At 37.3% G+C, this 17,767-nt stretch overlaps 1 protein-coding gene across 6 annotated transcripts in view; it reads left to right on the forward strand.

Annotated features, from left to right (window-relative positions):
* The window catches only part of ERICH1 (glutamate rich 1), a gene marked incomplete at its 5' end in the record, with an annotated part of 99,549 nt that overhangs the window by 60,513 nt on the left and 21,269 nt on the right, over window positions 1–17,767 (forward strand). For 2 of the 6 annotated variants that reach the window (XM_080387748.1, XM_080387749.1), the window contains 3 exons: window positions 7,962–8,339; window positions 10,806–11,000; window positions 15,641–16,225. In XM_080387748.1, coding sequence (XP_080243874.1) covers window positions 7,962–8,339; window positions 10,806–11,000; window positions 15,641–15,714 — 647 coding nt within the window. In that variant the 3' untranslated portion in view covers window positions 15,715–16,225. Of the gene's footprint in view, window positions 1–7,961; window positions 8,340–10,805; window positions 11,001–12,590; window positions 12,666–15,640; window positions 16,226–17,767 lie in introns of those variants that run through there. The other 4 variants (XR_013928148.1, XR_013928149.1, XR_013928147.1 and 1 more) reach the window with 4 other exon arrangements.

Below are 17,767 nucleotides of genomic sequence, written 5' to 3' on the forward strand. Positions count from 1 at the left end.
CTTCTTATCATTTGTGGTGTTGTTCTGAGCAAAGAAAGAGCTTTGGATTCTTTAAACTAAGCGTTGGTTGAAAACTAGCTCTGGGGGAAAAAACAGACTTTAAAAGAAACTCTGAATGTGTGTTTGTGTCCTGTGTAGTTAAAAGGAAGAACACATTTTTTAAAAGTCTAAATGTGATATCAAAAGTTTAAAATGTTTCCAGTTATAAATGTTAGAAATCTCTCCCTCTGATCATGGTGATGCTTTCTGTTCAAATACAAAGATGCAATCTTATTAGCAGAGACTAAGAAGGTTTCTGTATTTAGTAGCAATTAGTCTTTGTGGCTGCTAAACTGTAGAAACTCCCATCAGCAGCTTTAGGATCCTTGGGCGTTTTTTATTTAGTTGCCTTCAAAACAGTTCCTGATTGTCACTGAATCTCTGTTCTTATTTCATGTCTGTGATTATGCTTGGCTCTGTGATTTTCTTTTTATATTCCTCACTGAGTCAATATAATAATTCTCAGATTTTTTTCAGAAGCAGCACTGAGCCCATTTAGGAAGTGCTGCATGATGCCTCTATGTAATGGAAACTGACTCGGATTGTTTGTGCATCACCCCAAAAAAAGCAAAAATGAATGAGTATTGTGAGCTTGAACTGTAAACAAATATAATGAGAAACATCAATAAAAGGTCAAAATACTCAGTTTTGTTTAAAAAATAAGTAATTGGACAGTACAGAATTTGTATTAGAAAAGCTGCTATTTAAGAAAACTTAGGGGCTTCAGCAAACACAGGTTTTTGTATAAAATGGCAAGAGGCCCGAAACATCATTGTCAAAATTAATTTACTCATCGGAATAGTTTCTGATATCTCCTGAATGCCTTAAATCAACACGTGTGTGGACTGTGTGTACATATCAAAAAGCAAAGCAAGCTTAGAGTGATTCATCATATACCCAGCTGGGATTGTGAATACTCATTGCTGTGCGCTGAAAGATCAGAGAAGCAGCAGAGAGGGTACTAAAGGGATCTTCAGTTTCTCCCTGGAACTGATGCATCAGCATGTTGTGAAAAGTCTCAATTTTTATACCCAGTGAATAACCAAGGCATTGGTTGGTGGGGCTGTGAGAGGAAACGTGACTCTTGACATTGTCCTAGGTGGAATTTGGTTCACAAGAGGCACGTTGCAACAGCAACGATTAGGTTCAACATCTTACTTGAAACAACAAGAAAAAAAAAATCCAAAATCCACAGCAGTTGTGATCCACTTCCAGAAAGGGCACTACACAAAAACAAAGATACTTGCTAAAAAGAACCTAAAAAAGGTCAGCTAAGAGAAGAAAGTTGGACCAGGGGATGTGGAAGCTACGTAAGGACACCATATGTGATATTCAAGGCCAGCGCCCACCACCTGTCATGAAAGGCTTGAGAAAAAGCAAAAGGAAGAGAGCAGAGCTAGACAACAGCGTAAAGGAAGTTGTTAGAAAGAAGTAGGTGTCCTTTTAAAACCTGAATTCACACCCAAGTTATGTTTTTAAACAGATCTAAATATAATATGGTAAGACAGGCTAAGGACTATTTGAGCAAATGGTACAAAAAATTAAAACCGGTAATAGGTTTTACTTCTGATGCTTCAGGAGCAATGTGCCTGCTAGTCTCTTGAGCCAATTATCATGGTGTAGAAGGAATACTGAGAAGGCTTGTTTCAGTGAAGTTAAAGAAATTCTTTGCTTTGATATTATATGTGGGGAAAAAACTATGGAGAATCCCATGTTGGAACGCTCTTTCTTGGGCTTTCTCAAAGGATATGTGAAACTGTAGTTACTTAATAGTCATGCAACAGAACAGTGATAAAATAAAATCACCAGTACCAGATTTTATTTACCTAAAATTTCTGAAAGAATTCAAGGAAGAAAATTGCCTACATTACTGACAGTGATGCATAACCACTTGCTTTTCAAATTGCTTTGTTATCAGAGACTTTGAGGCTGAATAGTGAGAGTCCAATTGTTTTTTAACAGGTCTTAAATCATCTAGGGAACTGCAAGCCTGTAATCCTGGTGTTTGCCATAGGAAGTTTAGCACAATTTATAATGCAAAATAAGATTTGCAGGTGCCTGAAAGCCTGTGATCAGCATGGGAAGGATCGACATGCGGTTTACAAAGAGAAAATCTACACGTTATCTTGGAATTCTTTGAAAAGCCAGGAAATCTGTGGATAAGCTACAACTAATGTGGTTTCCTTGAATTTTTACAAGAATGTTTATAAAGCCCCTCACCAATGGGGGCACATAAACATTTAGCATTGAAGACTTGCAGACTGTGATATCTGCCTTTACTTATTATTGTCATTACTCTTAATCGGATTTGCTTTAAATCCAAGAGGTAGTACTCAGTTGTGGTATGCAGCATATATGCAACATTTGCCAGTTTTATATGAATTCTTCATCTGTAAATATAAAAACATGAATGAACAAACAAAAGACAGTCCCTATCCTAAATTCCAGTCTTTCGCACTTTTCTCCAACATTAAAAGTGTTGTAGATTACTAAAACCTTCACAGCGTGGTTTTTTTTTTCCCGGAGTTCAAATGATGATCTAAAACAATTACCAAAAAGTGAGTAAAAAATATTAATGGCTTCTTGTGATCCTGAGATCTTTTCAGTATTGCTTGTTTTCTAATGAACCATTACTTTTTATTGCATTTGTTAACCACAGCTTTTCACTCTTGGCCAAATTGTAGCTGCTGATATCTTAATTGGCACTAAAAATAACATTATTTTTTTCTCTTGCAAGATCCTAAACCAAAATTAAATTCCTCTGCACTGACTGCTCAGTATACCATGGAAAATCCATCCAGTTTATTAGGGAGAAGAAAAGAGTTTAAACTGGATGAAAAACCGGGAGAGGCCCATGTCCGGTTTCTTTTGAGCAAAATCAAAAAATTACCATGAACAACATCCAGAAAGCCTGCTATGGGACTTGGTCATTGAGCAGGAGAGCCAGCTGCTGTACTTCAGTCATGATGAGCACGTTATAGAGGAGATTCTAAAGCTTGAAGGATATTCTTTGACTATCTTTTCCTCAATCTGCTTTATCTCTCTCTTTTTTTTCTAATGTGCTGTTTGAAAGGTTTGTTCTAATAGTATTTAGGGACCCGATTTTTAAAAATCCCTAGTATCATCTGCTGCTTCTCAGATACGGGAAAGCCAAACTGCAGTTTGGCATGCTGTGGAACTTTGTATACCTTACTTGCAGACACCTAATAAATAGCCTCCCATTTTTCATTGTCTTGTATGATGCTTTCCCTGAATGTTTCCATCAGCCATTGTGTGAAGGAGCTGAAATAATAAAGATAAACTTGAGCTCATCTTTTCAATCACAGAATTCCCAGCAATGTCTTCAGGCTGATGGATAGTTTGCTTAGGCTAACAGCAACAGCTGACTGTTCCTCCCATGTAAAGCATTGTATTTAATCTCTGTGTCTGTAGCTGCTGTGATAATGAACACAAAATAACTTACTAATATAGTATAAGTTAATAAATGAAAGTCAGCTTATTTGGAGCCTTGATGTATATCATTATTTTTATCATTTTCTGTTTTTCCTTGAAGATACAAACTGGATGGGCTGACTTTTCATTATCAAAATTCAATAAGCAGTATCTGTAAACTGAGTCCTCCGTTCCATTTTAAGTCCGTTTTTGACATTTTTCTGCCTCTGTTCTGTTAAGACATGTAGTTTGTGTGCAGAAAACTTTAATGTTTCAGGCTGGATTAGATAGGCTGTTAGAAGATGACTCTTTTGGTGCTGACTTTCCTTTTCAGGCTACTCATTCCCACTTCCATATCATTCTGTCGGTCATGCTAGTGTGACTGTGCAGCTGCATGGTAAACTGCATCAGGAAGGTAATCTAGACTAAAAATTACCTATGGGGGGGTGAAAAAAAGCACACACAAAAAAAAAACAAAACTAAAAAAAAACCCCAAACAAAGAAAGAAAGAAAACAGTTATTTTTAACTCTGAACAGTTCCTGAGGAGTGTAAGGCTGAAAGAAATCCTTATAAAATTACGACCACGACTGGAAAATGTATATGGGTATTCTGTCTGGAAGCCAACTTTGCTCAGTCTGAGAGGGCACCAAGTCCAGACTAAACGGGTTGAAGACAGCTGCTTCTGCATAATTGGATTATGTGATAAATTAAGCTACTTGTGGAGCACAGATGAGTCTCAGGAGGGAGAGAGGTGACAGGCCATTATGGAACAGAAGGAGAAGAATCATCAACTCTTGTGGAATTAGGACAAGCTGTAGCTGCAGTTGTGGCTTAAGTTATTGTTGTCTAAAAGCTCATATTCCTATCGATGTTGCTTGAGTATATATTCAATACCTTACTAAGATTGCTTGTGTAGTATTCCCTGCATTTGTTTTAATTATGCTGCTTTGACATAAGAAACCTCTTCAGTCAGTGGGAAAAATTACTGAAACCAAGTTCATATCTATTGAAATGTTATCAGACCTGCCTACTGGTTTGAAATGTAGAGGATCAGTGAAAAGTTGGGTGGTTTGGTTTTTTATAACAGTGGGGTTTGTTAATTAGTAAAAATCAATCTGATGAGCAAACTCATGTTAACACCTTCCCCCATACTGTAAATTTTTGTAAAAGAGACCAATTCTTCTTATTTGTTGAAAGCATCTTGTCCAAATTTATTGTCTATATTTCCTTTGTGGTTAACAGAAGGGATGAAAGAGGAAGACCTTCAGGGTGCATTTCCGTCCCAGCTGGTTTAGGGTGAGGTAAATTGCTTTTTGAAGATGATAGCGCCTCTTGATTTATCAGAGGGAGTGCAGATCTAAGTACGCTCTTAAGTATTTTCTTTTCAGACAGCCAAAGTTGTGGGAGTTGAATCCCACTGAACATTTCATTTAAGATCATTGTGTGGGCTGTGACCTAAACATGGTTTAAATTTCTTGTATAACTCTTACTTATATTTTAGCATAGCTGTTATAATCGGCTAGCTTGACTGACTATACAAACAACCAGTTCTTGAATCCCATTGAACTCTTGGCTCCTGAGCATACCACACACATGTGAATTCAATAAGCTAACTGTGCTGTTTGTAAAACAGGTATTTACCTTCTTCTAATTCCTTGTGAAACTGCTCGGTTTAATTAGATGTCACCTTGTTCTTGCATCAGGAGGCAGAAACAGGGCCCAATTTATTATTCTTTCTTTCAACACAAATCATACAAATCTTTTTTGAGTTTCTCTGGTGCCTTCTGTGAGAGCCCTCCTCTTGTGGGCAAAAGTCTTACTGTGATGGGATTATGCGAAGAAACAGCATTACAAGCTTGTAGAGTGCAACAGATTTGTATAATAGCTTTGGAATATTTTTCCTGTTGTTTTCCATCCTCTCTCATGTATGCAAACAAGGTGTTTGCTGTTTTGATAACTGATACCCACTGAGCAAATGTTTTCATTGAGCTTTCCATACTGATGCATAGGTTTGGCTTTTGTTTTGTTTTTCCCCAGCTGATAACAGTTCACTCTAACCCTAGTAGTGAGTTGTTCAAATTAATCCCTTTTGTGTGCATTGCTCTGCATTTGTCAACATCTGATTTCATCTGTTCTTGATGTTGAATCACTAGTACTTCCCATTCATGGAGCAGTAGATACTAAAAAGATATTAAAATGTGGGGCAAAGAATGACAAAAGCTGCTAGAAGACTTGCAGTTTAACTCCTCAACAGAATGAGGTCAAGTCTTGTGTTTGATTTGTTTTCTGTGTTGGAGGAAACTCAGCACAGTTCTGATTTCCTTTCATTCAGGTGTTTATCTTAATTACATACACATAGGAAGACTACATTCATTCTGCCTTGACAGTGTTACCCTGGTCTCTTCAGACCTCCTGCTATCTTGAGCTACCAAAGATAAGGAAACTTCTGGATTTGACTCAAAAAATCTTAAGACCTGTTCTGCCTTCTGCACCATTTTTTCAAGTGGCTTCAAACTTGGCTGCACAACATGCTGTAATTTTGCTGAGATTTAGTGATTCTTAAATGCTCAAAGGGCATGTTGGGCCATTTGCTGAGCGCACAGAACAGAGTAGCTTTATTAGCAAACACTGTGGTTCAGGTTAACAGAGGGGCGAGAAATTTTACAGAACAATGTATCTATGTTTACAGTGAAATTCACCTATTAGAACACAAATACAGCCATGAAAATCCAAATTAGATCTTAAGATGAAACATTGATGTTTTGTTTATAGCATCTTTCACCATTCATATCTGCCTTCAGTTTTGATATTTTATTCCTACAGAACGACACAGACGTTATTTTTCCCACATCCCATATGTCCAAATCATGTATAAAGATACTTAGCTCAAATACCATGTGTGCAGAACATTCCGCACTGTGGGTACGAGGTGATGTTTGGTGTGTCTTTAACATGCTGTGGTGTTCAGTTACAATACAGCAAATTTATTTTTATGCATCCTTCTTCATAGAAAGTATGGAAAATTGCTTTGCAGTGAGTCATCCGTCAGCTAAAGAACTAGAAGTCTTGTAGTGGTATTTAAAGAGAGAAAGTGGCTCAGAGCTGACAGAGTTCAAGACAGAAAAAGAAACGGCAATGAAAGAAAGGGCCTCCAACCATGGAGAAAATAGACGTGAAGACTGGTAGGGGGAGGAGTGATGAGAAGGCCAAACAAGCTGAGAATGAGAGGCAGTTCAGGAGACTATGCAAGTAATTCTTGTTGGGCTTCAGGTGTCTCTCCTGCATTGCACCAGCATTAGCCAAGCAAAGATTCTTTAACCCTAAGGGAATGGTGTAAAACCAGACCAATAAGAGCACTGGGCTCAGTGCACTGTGAGGAGTTTAGAAACGTGCAGGTAGAGGTTGCGGGAAGGATAAATGGCTTAACTTTCTAGAGCAAGACATTAGAAGAACAGGGTAGTCTGCACTCCGTGATGTTTAAACATGTGAGGATTTTGTTAGGCTATGAAAGAGGGAATTTCGGTTAATTAGACAGGAATTGCTATAGTCACGAATATGGACTTCAGCAGCAGTGCAGTCAAAGGGAAGATGGATTCTAGCAGTCTGCCCTTGCTAGTGCCAGGAGGGCTTGCGCTCACAAGTGAGTGTGTAGGAGGGGCAGTCAGTTCAGGGTCAGAGGTGACTTCAGAACTCTGACTTTCTGTACAGGGATAAGATGTGAGTAAAGAAGCCTGAAAGCTGTTTTGGAGAGCAAGAGTAACTACTTTCCCATGACATTTGAGCCTTTTGAAGAATCAGCTAGGAAGTAAATTATAATGTAGTAAGGAAACAACAGAACTAAGACAGGCTGTTAAAGAGATCAGAGATTACTTGCCAAGGTCACTGATGCCTTTCATGCTTTCCCCATAAAGTTGATGTCCAAAGCAGTGAGATTTCCCAAAGGAGGAGGATGTTTAAGGAGGAAAAAGTGGAAGAATCAGAAACTGGTGTTTTTAAAGCACAGCACTATTGTGAAGGGATATCATCAATATAAACACTATCATCTTTTATTGTGACTTACGTGCATTCTTCAATTCTTGATAAAGTCTGCCAACTGGTGGTGTCGGGCTCTTGGGGAAGCTTTCCCATCCCATCTCCCCCAGCCTGCACTTACTGTTTTTTGCCCTGGCAATTCTTTTGACCTCACTCCCTGTATAGAACCATACTATCTGTCTTAAGAAAGTAAATGTGATGCAAAGTATGTGGCACGAAGGAAAGTACAGTCTTTATTGAAAGCAGAAGGGAAAAGAACTTGTCATCTTACTCAATGCATTCAGAAAACTTGGCTTTGACATTGTAGTACTGAATAGCATTCAAAACATAAAAGTAAGGTTAGAGCCACTCAGACATCCCAGAATTTGAAGGGAGTAATATTTCATTGTATGCAGTCCCAAAATGCTTATTACAGATCCTCTTATTTACAACTATCATGTCTCTTTTGAATCTGCAGAGGAGGAATATCAAGGACAAACCAAGAGAAAGCGCATTCGCAGGAAGAAACAAAAGAGCAGTTTGCAAAACTGTAATAATTTACATGGAGAACAAACAGAATCTGGAATGCAAGAGACTCTTGTTCAAGATAATTTACAGCTGCATCAGATAGACAGTCCCAAAATAAGCAAAAACAAGAAGAGGAAAATGAAAAAGAAACGACAGAAAGAAAAAATGAGAGCAGCTGGCTTGATATCAAAAACTACCGGTGTGGATTTTACATATCAGCCTGACAAAAACAACAGAGAAGAAGCAGCAGGCTTAAAAGACACAGATGAAAAGGCAGATAGCATTCTGGACTTCCTGCAGGCAACACAAAAAATTTATTTTGCTGACAGTATGTACCACTCTTTGTCCTTTCTTTTCATTAGTATTACCACGTAGGAGAAAATAGATGTACACATTATTGCTGTAGAATGGGTCAAATCTACTGGACAAGTGTCACTTTTGAACTCAATGAGACACACAAGCACTTTAGTATTTGTCCTGATTTCTGGTATATGCATGTATAGGTAAGAATCCACATCAATATAAAAAACTGTGGTCCCAATCTCTTTTTTTCTGTGTCTTTGAAAATATAAATAATATTCCTTTCTCCTTTTTAGAACATTCCAATGCACTCGGGGTAAATGTAGTGGTTTAAATGGACCAAATTCTTTCCTCTGCAAGCAAACATCCAGAAGGATTACTTGCTTTCAGAGACCTTCAAATGAGGGCAATGATTGCTGTCCTGAACTACTTTCATGCTTACTATCTCTGAACCAACCCACTTTTCAGAAAGTTCTTCTTCCCGGGAGGAGATTTATTTGTAATATGTAAGGAAATCTAGACAGACAGCATCCAATAGGAAAGGGGAAGATACTGTTGGCACCGGGAAAGTGTATTGGCATAAAGCACTTGTGAACAAGATGCATGTGAACTGATGCTCAATATGCGTTCCATAGCAATTTGAAAAGGACTGCATGGTTGTTATCGCTAATGGCCTACTGAATGCTTACCTGGCCACTAAAATCAGATAAATTCCTACTGTTTGTTTCTTATGTGGACTTCCTAAAACGCTGCTTGTATGGTGCTTGCATCATAAAAGCCTTTCAGAGATAATGAAGTTTTAATGGTAAGTACTACAGTACTTACCTGTACATACACCAGGTTAAGTTGGTATCACTGAGAATGAAATACATTTTTCTTGAGGGCAAGGTGTGTTCTTTAGTTGCTCAGCTTGGAACATACCTTTAAAATTATAACCATCTTATAAAACTGGAAAAAAGCAGTGAAAAGTTTTTCAAAGTGCATGGCCTTGACTGTCTTTGTGGAGCTGAACAAAGAGTATTAAACAGCTTACCTACCTGTATGAGTCCTTCTTAAGTCAGAGCTGTCAGCTCCTACTCCCATAAAAATTCCTCTTTAGACTGTGGACTTACTTTAAAAACTGTGTCAAGATGACATCAGGATTTTCATGTTAATTTTTTTCTCAAGACTTTTATATAGAATTTTCTTTCCTTACTGTCACAATTTTTCTGCTGTGTCATGTGTTCGTACTTAGCCTAGCACTGGAAAGCCATCCTACTTCCTGGCTAATGTATTTCCATAACCAAAAATAAAAATTTTACTACTTCAGTGTACGTCTAAGTAAATACAAGCTAAACTACATGCATTAGCTGTAGTGGAACTCCAGAGTGACTGAGAAAGATTGCAAACTCAGGTAACAGTTCTGCTGTTAATACATGTCCCTGAACAGAAACCTGGTCAGTAGTCCATAGCTCTGTTGCATGTTGAATTTTAAGAAAAAGTGTTGAGCTTCCAGCTTTCCTGGAAGTCAAGCTCGGGTCTTAGCAGTGGTTGACACACTGACTGGCCCTGACATCAAACCCACAGACTAGAGTGTTGAGCCAGTGGGGACCTTGGAATCCATGGAAAGAAATTCTCAGGTAAAAGAAGGTTCATCTGCAGATAAGATGTCACATCCATAAATCACAGCGTGACTAACTTTCTTGTTAGGCAAATCCCGGTTTATATATAGATCTGACAGTATGCTGTTTGCCTTTTCTAGTTGAATGACTTTAACACTCCCTAGCTTTTTAGATAAAATTGGAAGCCATTGCTTTTAGCAGTATTTTCAAATGGTCACATTGGATTATACTTCTCAGACTTATGTCAGAAAGCTGAATCAGGAAAAATCTGTTCTCAGTTGGCTTGCTGGTAAAAACAGAAGAATTAAAAAGAAGTCTGGTTAAAGGGACAGACTATGCATTGTTACTGCAGTGGAAGAATGAATTTATGCTTTAGTACTGTAGAAACAATGTGTCCCTTTCTCGGCTGTCTTGCATGCTGTAATATCTGCTTTTTAAATAAAAATATAAAAGTACAGCAACAAGATAATTGGATGCCTCCAGAAGTTCTTTGCAGTAGTTCCACAGAGTTCTTCCCCATCTTCAAAGGGAAAAAAATAGGTGTGCATTTTTATAATACATAGTGTATGGGAAGCAAAAACACAGTGCTTTGGCCACAGTACAGTTTCTTCATCACACCTTCTTCCTGTGCTCATCTTGAATATCTAGACTCCTCTTGCGTTCTTGTCACTATGAATCCTATTGTCCTTTTTACTTCTTGAATTTGACACTTTCCCCTCTTACCATTGTTTTAATATTTAACAAAAAATAGGAGGAGCAAGCTGCCTGCTGGTACGAGATATCTGGCTGTAAGTTGTACTGAAAAGGAAGGTGCTGTGTTTGAAAAGAAAATATAATTAGGAAAATTCTCTGTGTTCATTGAGTTTTGGGTTTTTTCCACTTGTTTTTTCCAGATAAATCAGAATGCACGGATTCAGCTGTAAATTCTGCAGCTGCCCAAGAGGTTTTACAATGTCTTGAATCTCGCACCATTTCTTCCTCAGATGTGACTCTTCTACATCAGTTGAAATCCCTTGTATTGCTGCAGGATATTGAGAGATTGAAGGATGCTTTGAAACAATTCCAAGAACAATCCATGATGCCTTCTGGTAGGTACCATTCATTCATGTTCATTATCTGATGTTCTTTTGTGTATAGATTAAAACTCAAATTTGTTGCGGTGCTTATACAAGATTTGAAGCATAATTCTCACCAAAAATACAGTGATTTTCCCTTTTTCATGTTTGGTTACAATCAATACGGAAAATTTTCATATTTTGCAGCAACTATAGACTACAAGGTCATTCAGGTTCTTAAAACAGTACGTTTTAAATCTTAACTGTTTTAAGATTTAATCATGTTTAAAGCCTATTTTTTAATACATTCTCTCTGTAGACTTCTTAAGTCATAGAAATTATCTTGTTTATTTTGGAGATTTCACTCATCCAGTTAAGGATTAATTTTGCATGCATAAAAATCGATAAAGCCCATTATTTCATTTCTTCTTGGTCACCTATGTGGCTTCTTTAACACGTAGATTTTGCATGCCAAACTTTGATTTACAGCTTTGTTTTTGTTTAAATATAAATGTCTGGTTTAAGTTTCTAAAAATACTGTTGATTATGTAAAAGCGTTAAGTCACTCTTTATAATAAATGATACTATAAAGTCATTCATAAAAAGAAAAATTATTCTGTTACTAAATCTTTTCATCCCTGAGGCGCAAGTCTGATTTCAGTCATGTTCCTTTTTTTCTCTATTGTAATCCCTTTCATTTTAGTAGAATTTCTTCTTGAACAGTTAATAGTTCCTCAAGTAAATGTGGGATCAGCATGTAGTCCATAGAAGCTATAATAATTCATTTTCCAAGTAGTTTTCATTTAAACAGTCATTGTTACTTGTCATTAGTACTTCTGTTACAGCATCAGACAAATCTACAAGATGTGCTGAATTCTTTTGCCTCCCAAAGAATTTGATCAGTTGAGAGCACTTGCTATGGCACGAGAGAATCTCAACCATTTTAGATTGTGCTCTGCATCTTTTGAAGAGTAATGACTGAGCTGGTAGTAGTGCATCAATAGAGTAAATAAAATCATAGCCGTCAGAGGCTTAGGAATAACATTCAAAGAAGACAGTGCTGCTTGTAACATCATTAAATAATTTACAGCATGGTAGTGGCTAAAGATCCCAGTCAAGACTGGAGCCTACTGCATGCTGTGCATTGTAAAAACACAGAAATGGGAGAATTCCTGCCTGTAGAGTTCATAGCTGATACATTCTGAAAAGGACACGCTTACAGAAGTAAATACGTATTCTTTCAAAGTTTAGATGTGGAGTATGACAACCCTCAAAGCTCCGATGTATCTGAAGTATCCACATGTACATGGAACAAAATCCTTCTGTGCATTCAATAATTAACTTTAAAGCCTACATTCTGTGATCTTAATTACAAACAGATAGTCTCATTGATGTAATACACGTTTGCAAACTAAGTAGGACTCAGCAGGAATGGTGAAAATAGTATTGGCCCTTTATTAAATGACCTAATTCAGCTTCTTTTCATTAAATTGGAATGGAGCTGTTGAAGTGACCACAATCGGGATATTCCTTACAGGCCTTTTCCAAATTCTGCTCAATACAGTAGGAAATCTGTTGGGTTTTGCAGTATTGAGGCAAGCTGCTCTGTTTACTTTTATATAGCAATAATGTCAAACTGAAGAGAGAAAACAGAAGCAAATTAGAAACAAATCCATACAACTGCCCTAATTTTCTGAGGTATGTATTTGTCACTTGAAAAAGCAGAAGAAAATTTTCTGAGTAAATTTTTAAATTCATTTATGTTCTTGCTGATACAGCCTGAAATTATTTATTCTTCCAGTCAATTTTTTTTTTCCTAGTAACTGTTGTCGCTCTGGGCTCAATTCTAATCTCATTCCCAGTTCACAGTGGTGTAACCATAGTAGTTGATAGGTTATTCAAGAGGTACAACAACGTAAGAAAGAGGAAAATACATTTGTTATAAATTATTAAAGTAAAATTAAACACCTGCCAGATATTAATTTGCCTCATCAAGAGTTTAACAATACATTCTATTTGTAATTCAGGAATTTCAGTGAATGAGAATTCAGTGCTCTGAAATTTTACCTTGAATTAGGCTTTTAATTGTACTTTTTTTCTACTTTTGGCTCAAAAATAGGTCATCTTGCCCAGTTTTGGGAATTTATACTTCATTCCCAATAAACAGGTGATAAGAGTTAATACAAAAACTTATCTCAGCAAATTCAAGATTTTTTTATACAAATACAGGTTAGGGCTGTTTATGGAGATAGAAATGTATAGTACAACATAGTGATCTCATGTTTTTTTTACAGGTTTGTCTGATTATCTTGCCTTTTTTTCTGTTTTGTTCATTTTTACTGGGACATGATGTATGAGAAGAAAAGGTCATTCCTTATTAATATGATGAAAAGAAGACATTTTTTTCTTCATTTTAGCAAGGTGTATTAGTTTTACAAATAAACCTGTTTTATTCTCTGTAGCTCAAGAAGCAGTATATTAACCCTTTTCCTGTGGTTATGATTCTACTTAAGATGCCAGCATCAAAGAAACAATAATGGGTGCTATATTTTGTTCAGTTTTATCTTTAATTCAAGGAAGGAAAGAATAGGAAACAAATGAGAAGTGATCCATCTCTTTCATAGAAGTGCACATTCTCTGTTAGTAAACTTCACAGGCCAAACATACCATTACATCTCCTTTATTTCCTCATATATATATTATGAGGAATCATAACACATAACATATATGTGTTATGATTCAATCTAATTTTCCACTGGGGTTACCAAGTCCCACTTGGCAGGTTTATGCCTAGTGATGATAAATTTGGGGGGGGGGGGGGGGGGGGGGGGCGGTGCATGTAGTATTTTACAGACCCTTTAGTGTAAAGCTGTGGTCTGCCCAAGGTCTGCAGACCACAAATTGAAAATCATTGGTTCAAGGCCATGTTTTGATATTTCCTTCACACCTCTTAGCATGTTATTCAGATTGGGAATCATGATTTAACCAAAACAAAAAAGAAACTATGAAGAAAAAACTGTCTTGAGCTCTTGGATCTCAATATTTGCAGCCATATCAAATAAAGGTCTTACAAAGCTGGTGGTAGGGTCGGCAAAATTTTGCAGGAAGAAGGAATTGCTAAGGAAATTGAAAGAGAAAAATTATCAATATTAAAGTAGGGGGTTTAACCCTTCATTTAAATGACAAAACATACTTGAACAAGCAAATCTCTGTGATTCAGAAATACAGATTGTTCTGTCTAGTGGTCATCCTCCATCGACTTACCTTGTGCTCTGTGCTTCAAGTTATTCTGTCAAGTTACCTTTGGCCTTGTACTTCATACAATCATCCAAAGTTGAGGCTGGACAAGGGTTTCTGAGCATGGCTATTTGAAGAATCATTGTTCTTAGACTGTAAAAAAGAACAAAATGTCCTATTTTCCATTTATTTGGTAGTCTTTATCAAAAAGTACTTACCTTTACGTAATGTCTTCTGTAAGTTCAGGGAAGAGAATGTTTCGAAGTCAAATAGACATGCGTTTCTCATGATGGGGTCTTGGCTGATCTCTGTCAGAAAGTCCGTGGCCATTTGCCAAAAGGAAGCCAGAGACTTTCATGATCCTGCACAGTGCAGTGGGCAAAGGAGAAGAGCTGTTACTGGAAGTAATGCTCCATTTGCTGGTTGGAAACTGTAGCTTTTGAAATGAGGACTACTTAATTCCCATTTCACATCAATTATTAAAGGTGATTGCCTAATTAAAAAAAAAAGTCATTATCTCCTAATTTATGAACTCATTCAGCTTCTACTCATCAACTTCATTCCATTATCTATTAACATTTTCCCTTTGTTGGTTAGCATCAAGTCTCAAATATACTCTTCCCTTGTTGCCTAGGAAATTATCACTCACAGAAGGAACCAGAAGCTTCTTTTAACTACCTTTTTTTGGAAAGTTGTTCTTTATATGTGTCTCCATTGTGGCAGGTGGCAGGGGGATATATTTTGCAGACCAGAAGTAATGCAGTTACTGTGTGCCAACAATGCACTGACTGGACACACAGAAGCCCTAAAATGATTAAAATTAACCTTTTTTCTTTTTCTTTTTTTTTTTTTAATCAACATTCAAAGAAAAGGAAATGTGAAAGCTATATTAGCATAACGTTATAGAACCATGTTAAATGTGATATTACGTGATAAGTACTGTGGAAAGTCCTGTCGTTAAAAATAAGTAAAGCCACATAGATAATCTCTGAATTAAGACAGAAGCCACGGCACTTTGAGGCTTTGATGTATCTGTCTGTACAAGACTACTCATTCTCAGCTGGGGCTTCTAGGTGCTACTGTAAGTTAAATAATAATGTGTGAAATTACTATTCAGACAGAAAGAAGTTGGACAAGATTGCACTCTTTTTAGCCTTACCCATATGATCATGTCATTGCGATCTCCTTTTTTTCTGAGTTACTGAATCATAACAAATAAGATTCCAAAATACAGAACCAAAACTTTTTCTCATAAAAATAACTGACCTCCTGAAAGAAAATGCACCTGTTTATCTAGTCTTCAAGCTCGGATATCTGCATTGTTTTTACTGAAATGCTAATACTAAATGAAAACAGATGTTCACACAAGTATTCTTTTTTAATGCTCAGAAATATTGTGGAGGTATTTCAGGAGGAATGTGTTTTCTTTGTTTCAGATCATACCAAGATAGTCACGTCTCTGTTTCACTACTGGATTACAGACATCCTTCCTGTGAAGAACAGGAAATAAAGCTTTGCCTGTGTCCATATGCGCAGGGTTAAAACTTAATATAAAAACTCTTAACCAAGTAGCAATTTTTCAGGAAGAGCAGTGTCAATACACATTCTACACCTTCAGGTAAATGAATTATTTTTCTGTGTTACAAACTCCAGAAGACAATAAACCGTGTATAACTACATGTGATTTTTGTGTTTGGTTGGTCAAGAATATGTATATGCTGTATGGCCTGAGTCTTCAGCTGGATTAGTATGTACATTTCACTTTAGGATAAGGGCCTTATCTGGAATTATAAAGTCTGTATCGAGTATTTTGTTTAACAAGTATCTTTGGGGGTGGGGGTGGGGGGTGTTTGTTTATTTATAAATTGATCATTCCTTTCTGGAAGTTTTATTTATTGACATTTCTTGTTTATCTGATATAGCTGTTTACCTGAAAAACAAATATATTTTTTTATATTTAAGCAACAGTATGCCTAAGGAATGTATTTTTGCTGAATAAACTGCTGAATTATAGAAATAGATACATTTCTGCATGTGGGTCATGTAGGGTACTGCTTGGAGTTATGCAGAAACCTGGATGGTATTTTAAGGATACTCCACAGCCCAGCCTGTAACAATCCATTGGGCTTCACTGGCTGCAGAATTATGGGACTGGGTTCTCTCACTGATTACTGTGTAGTCTTTCTGCAACTGAATTTGTCCACGTGTAGAAGATGCAGTAAATAATATCCATGGCTGTAAAGTGTTTTGGAATCAAGAACAAAAAAATGCTTCATGAGAGGCTTTTCTCTCAGCTGAGTCATTCACCTGATAGGTGATACAGAGCAAACCATTTCTTTTATCTCAGTCTGTTAGCTTCCTCATCGATAGGGTAGGGGCAACGTATTTATCTCCTCCAACATATGCTTGGAGATATATTATTGAGGAGACTATATTAACATTGGGGGGCAGTTATTATATTGGTTGATATATCCTATTGCAAGCCATTGTTTTCAGTGATGTTAAAAAATGTGTACTAAAACCACAATCATACCTCTTTCTCATTAAAAGGGGGTCAGTAACATGCCAAAGGATTGCAGATGTAGAAGAAATGGTCTTACAGCTAAGGTAGCTCTGTGTGGCCCTGGAGAACTTAAATTAGGTCTGTATCTGCTAGGAAAGATATCTAAACCAGACTTTGCAGGAGGAAAACTAATAGTGTGTTCCCTGTTTTAATGCTCCTGACTTGCTAACACATAGGCACTGAACTGTAGCTGCAACTTTTTCACTGAGATGCTGTGTACCTCAGTGCCACATCTGGGGAATGAAGACAGTACCACTTTAGTGTGAAGCACCTAGATACTTTATTGATAGACCCCACAGAAAATTTATCACTTCATCCCTAGATTAAGGTTTGAAGGTCGTGCAGTAAATGAAGCCTAGGAACCACACAAAAGGAATGTGCAGCAACTTACTAGGTAAGCGTCATCTGTCCTATAGACTGAATATGAAAAAGTGAATGGGACTGTGTAATTAAAGAATTATTTTTTATAAAATTTACATACACAATATGTATTTTGAAGCACAAGTACAAACTAGGTCAAATTAGGACCATACAAACGGCTGTAGTGCCTGCCTTTCCTGATACTCGAGTGACTGTGCTGAAGGATGTTGTAAGGCTGCTGCTTTAGGTGGACCTGGGGATTCCTCCTCCCTTTCCTCTGGCTCCAGCCTGGTGCACCTGGAGACCTGGATGTCTCTCAGCCCCTCATCAGTGCAGTCAGCTGCAGCTTTCATCTTTCCAGGTTCAGCCAGTAGTGATGCTTAGCACCTCTTAGCAACACGCACGCGCACACACAGCACTCAGATGGCTGACTTCAGAGACGGCCACAGACATGGCACTGCCTTTGAACAACACCCATGAGTAGCCCTGACAGGACTTACATAAAACACAAGTATGGTCATCTTCTCTGGCTGATGGGGGTTGAAGTTCATGAGTGAAAACACACATGCCCTTCACTTTCTAGATTTAGAAGCGTACCCCCATTTACAGATTCCCTGAATACCAACGCAGGCTGCCAGCC

This window comes from Falco punctatus (genome assembly GCF_963210335.1).
Source record: "Falco punctatus genome assembly, chromosome: 5".
Lineage (NCBI taxonomy): Eukaryota > Metazoa > Chordata > Aves > Falconiformes > Falconidae > Falco > Falco punctatus.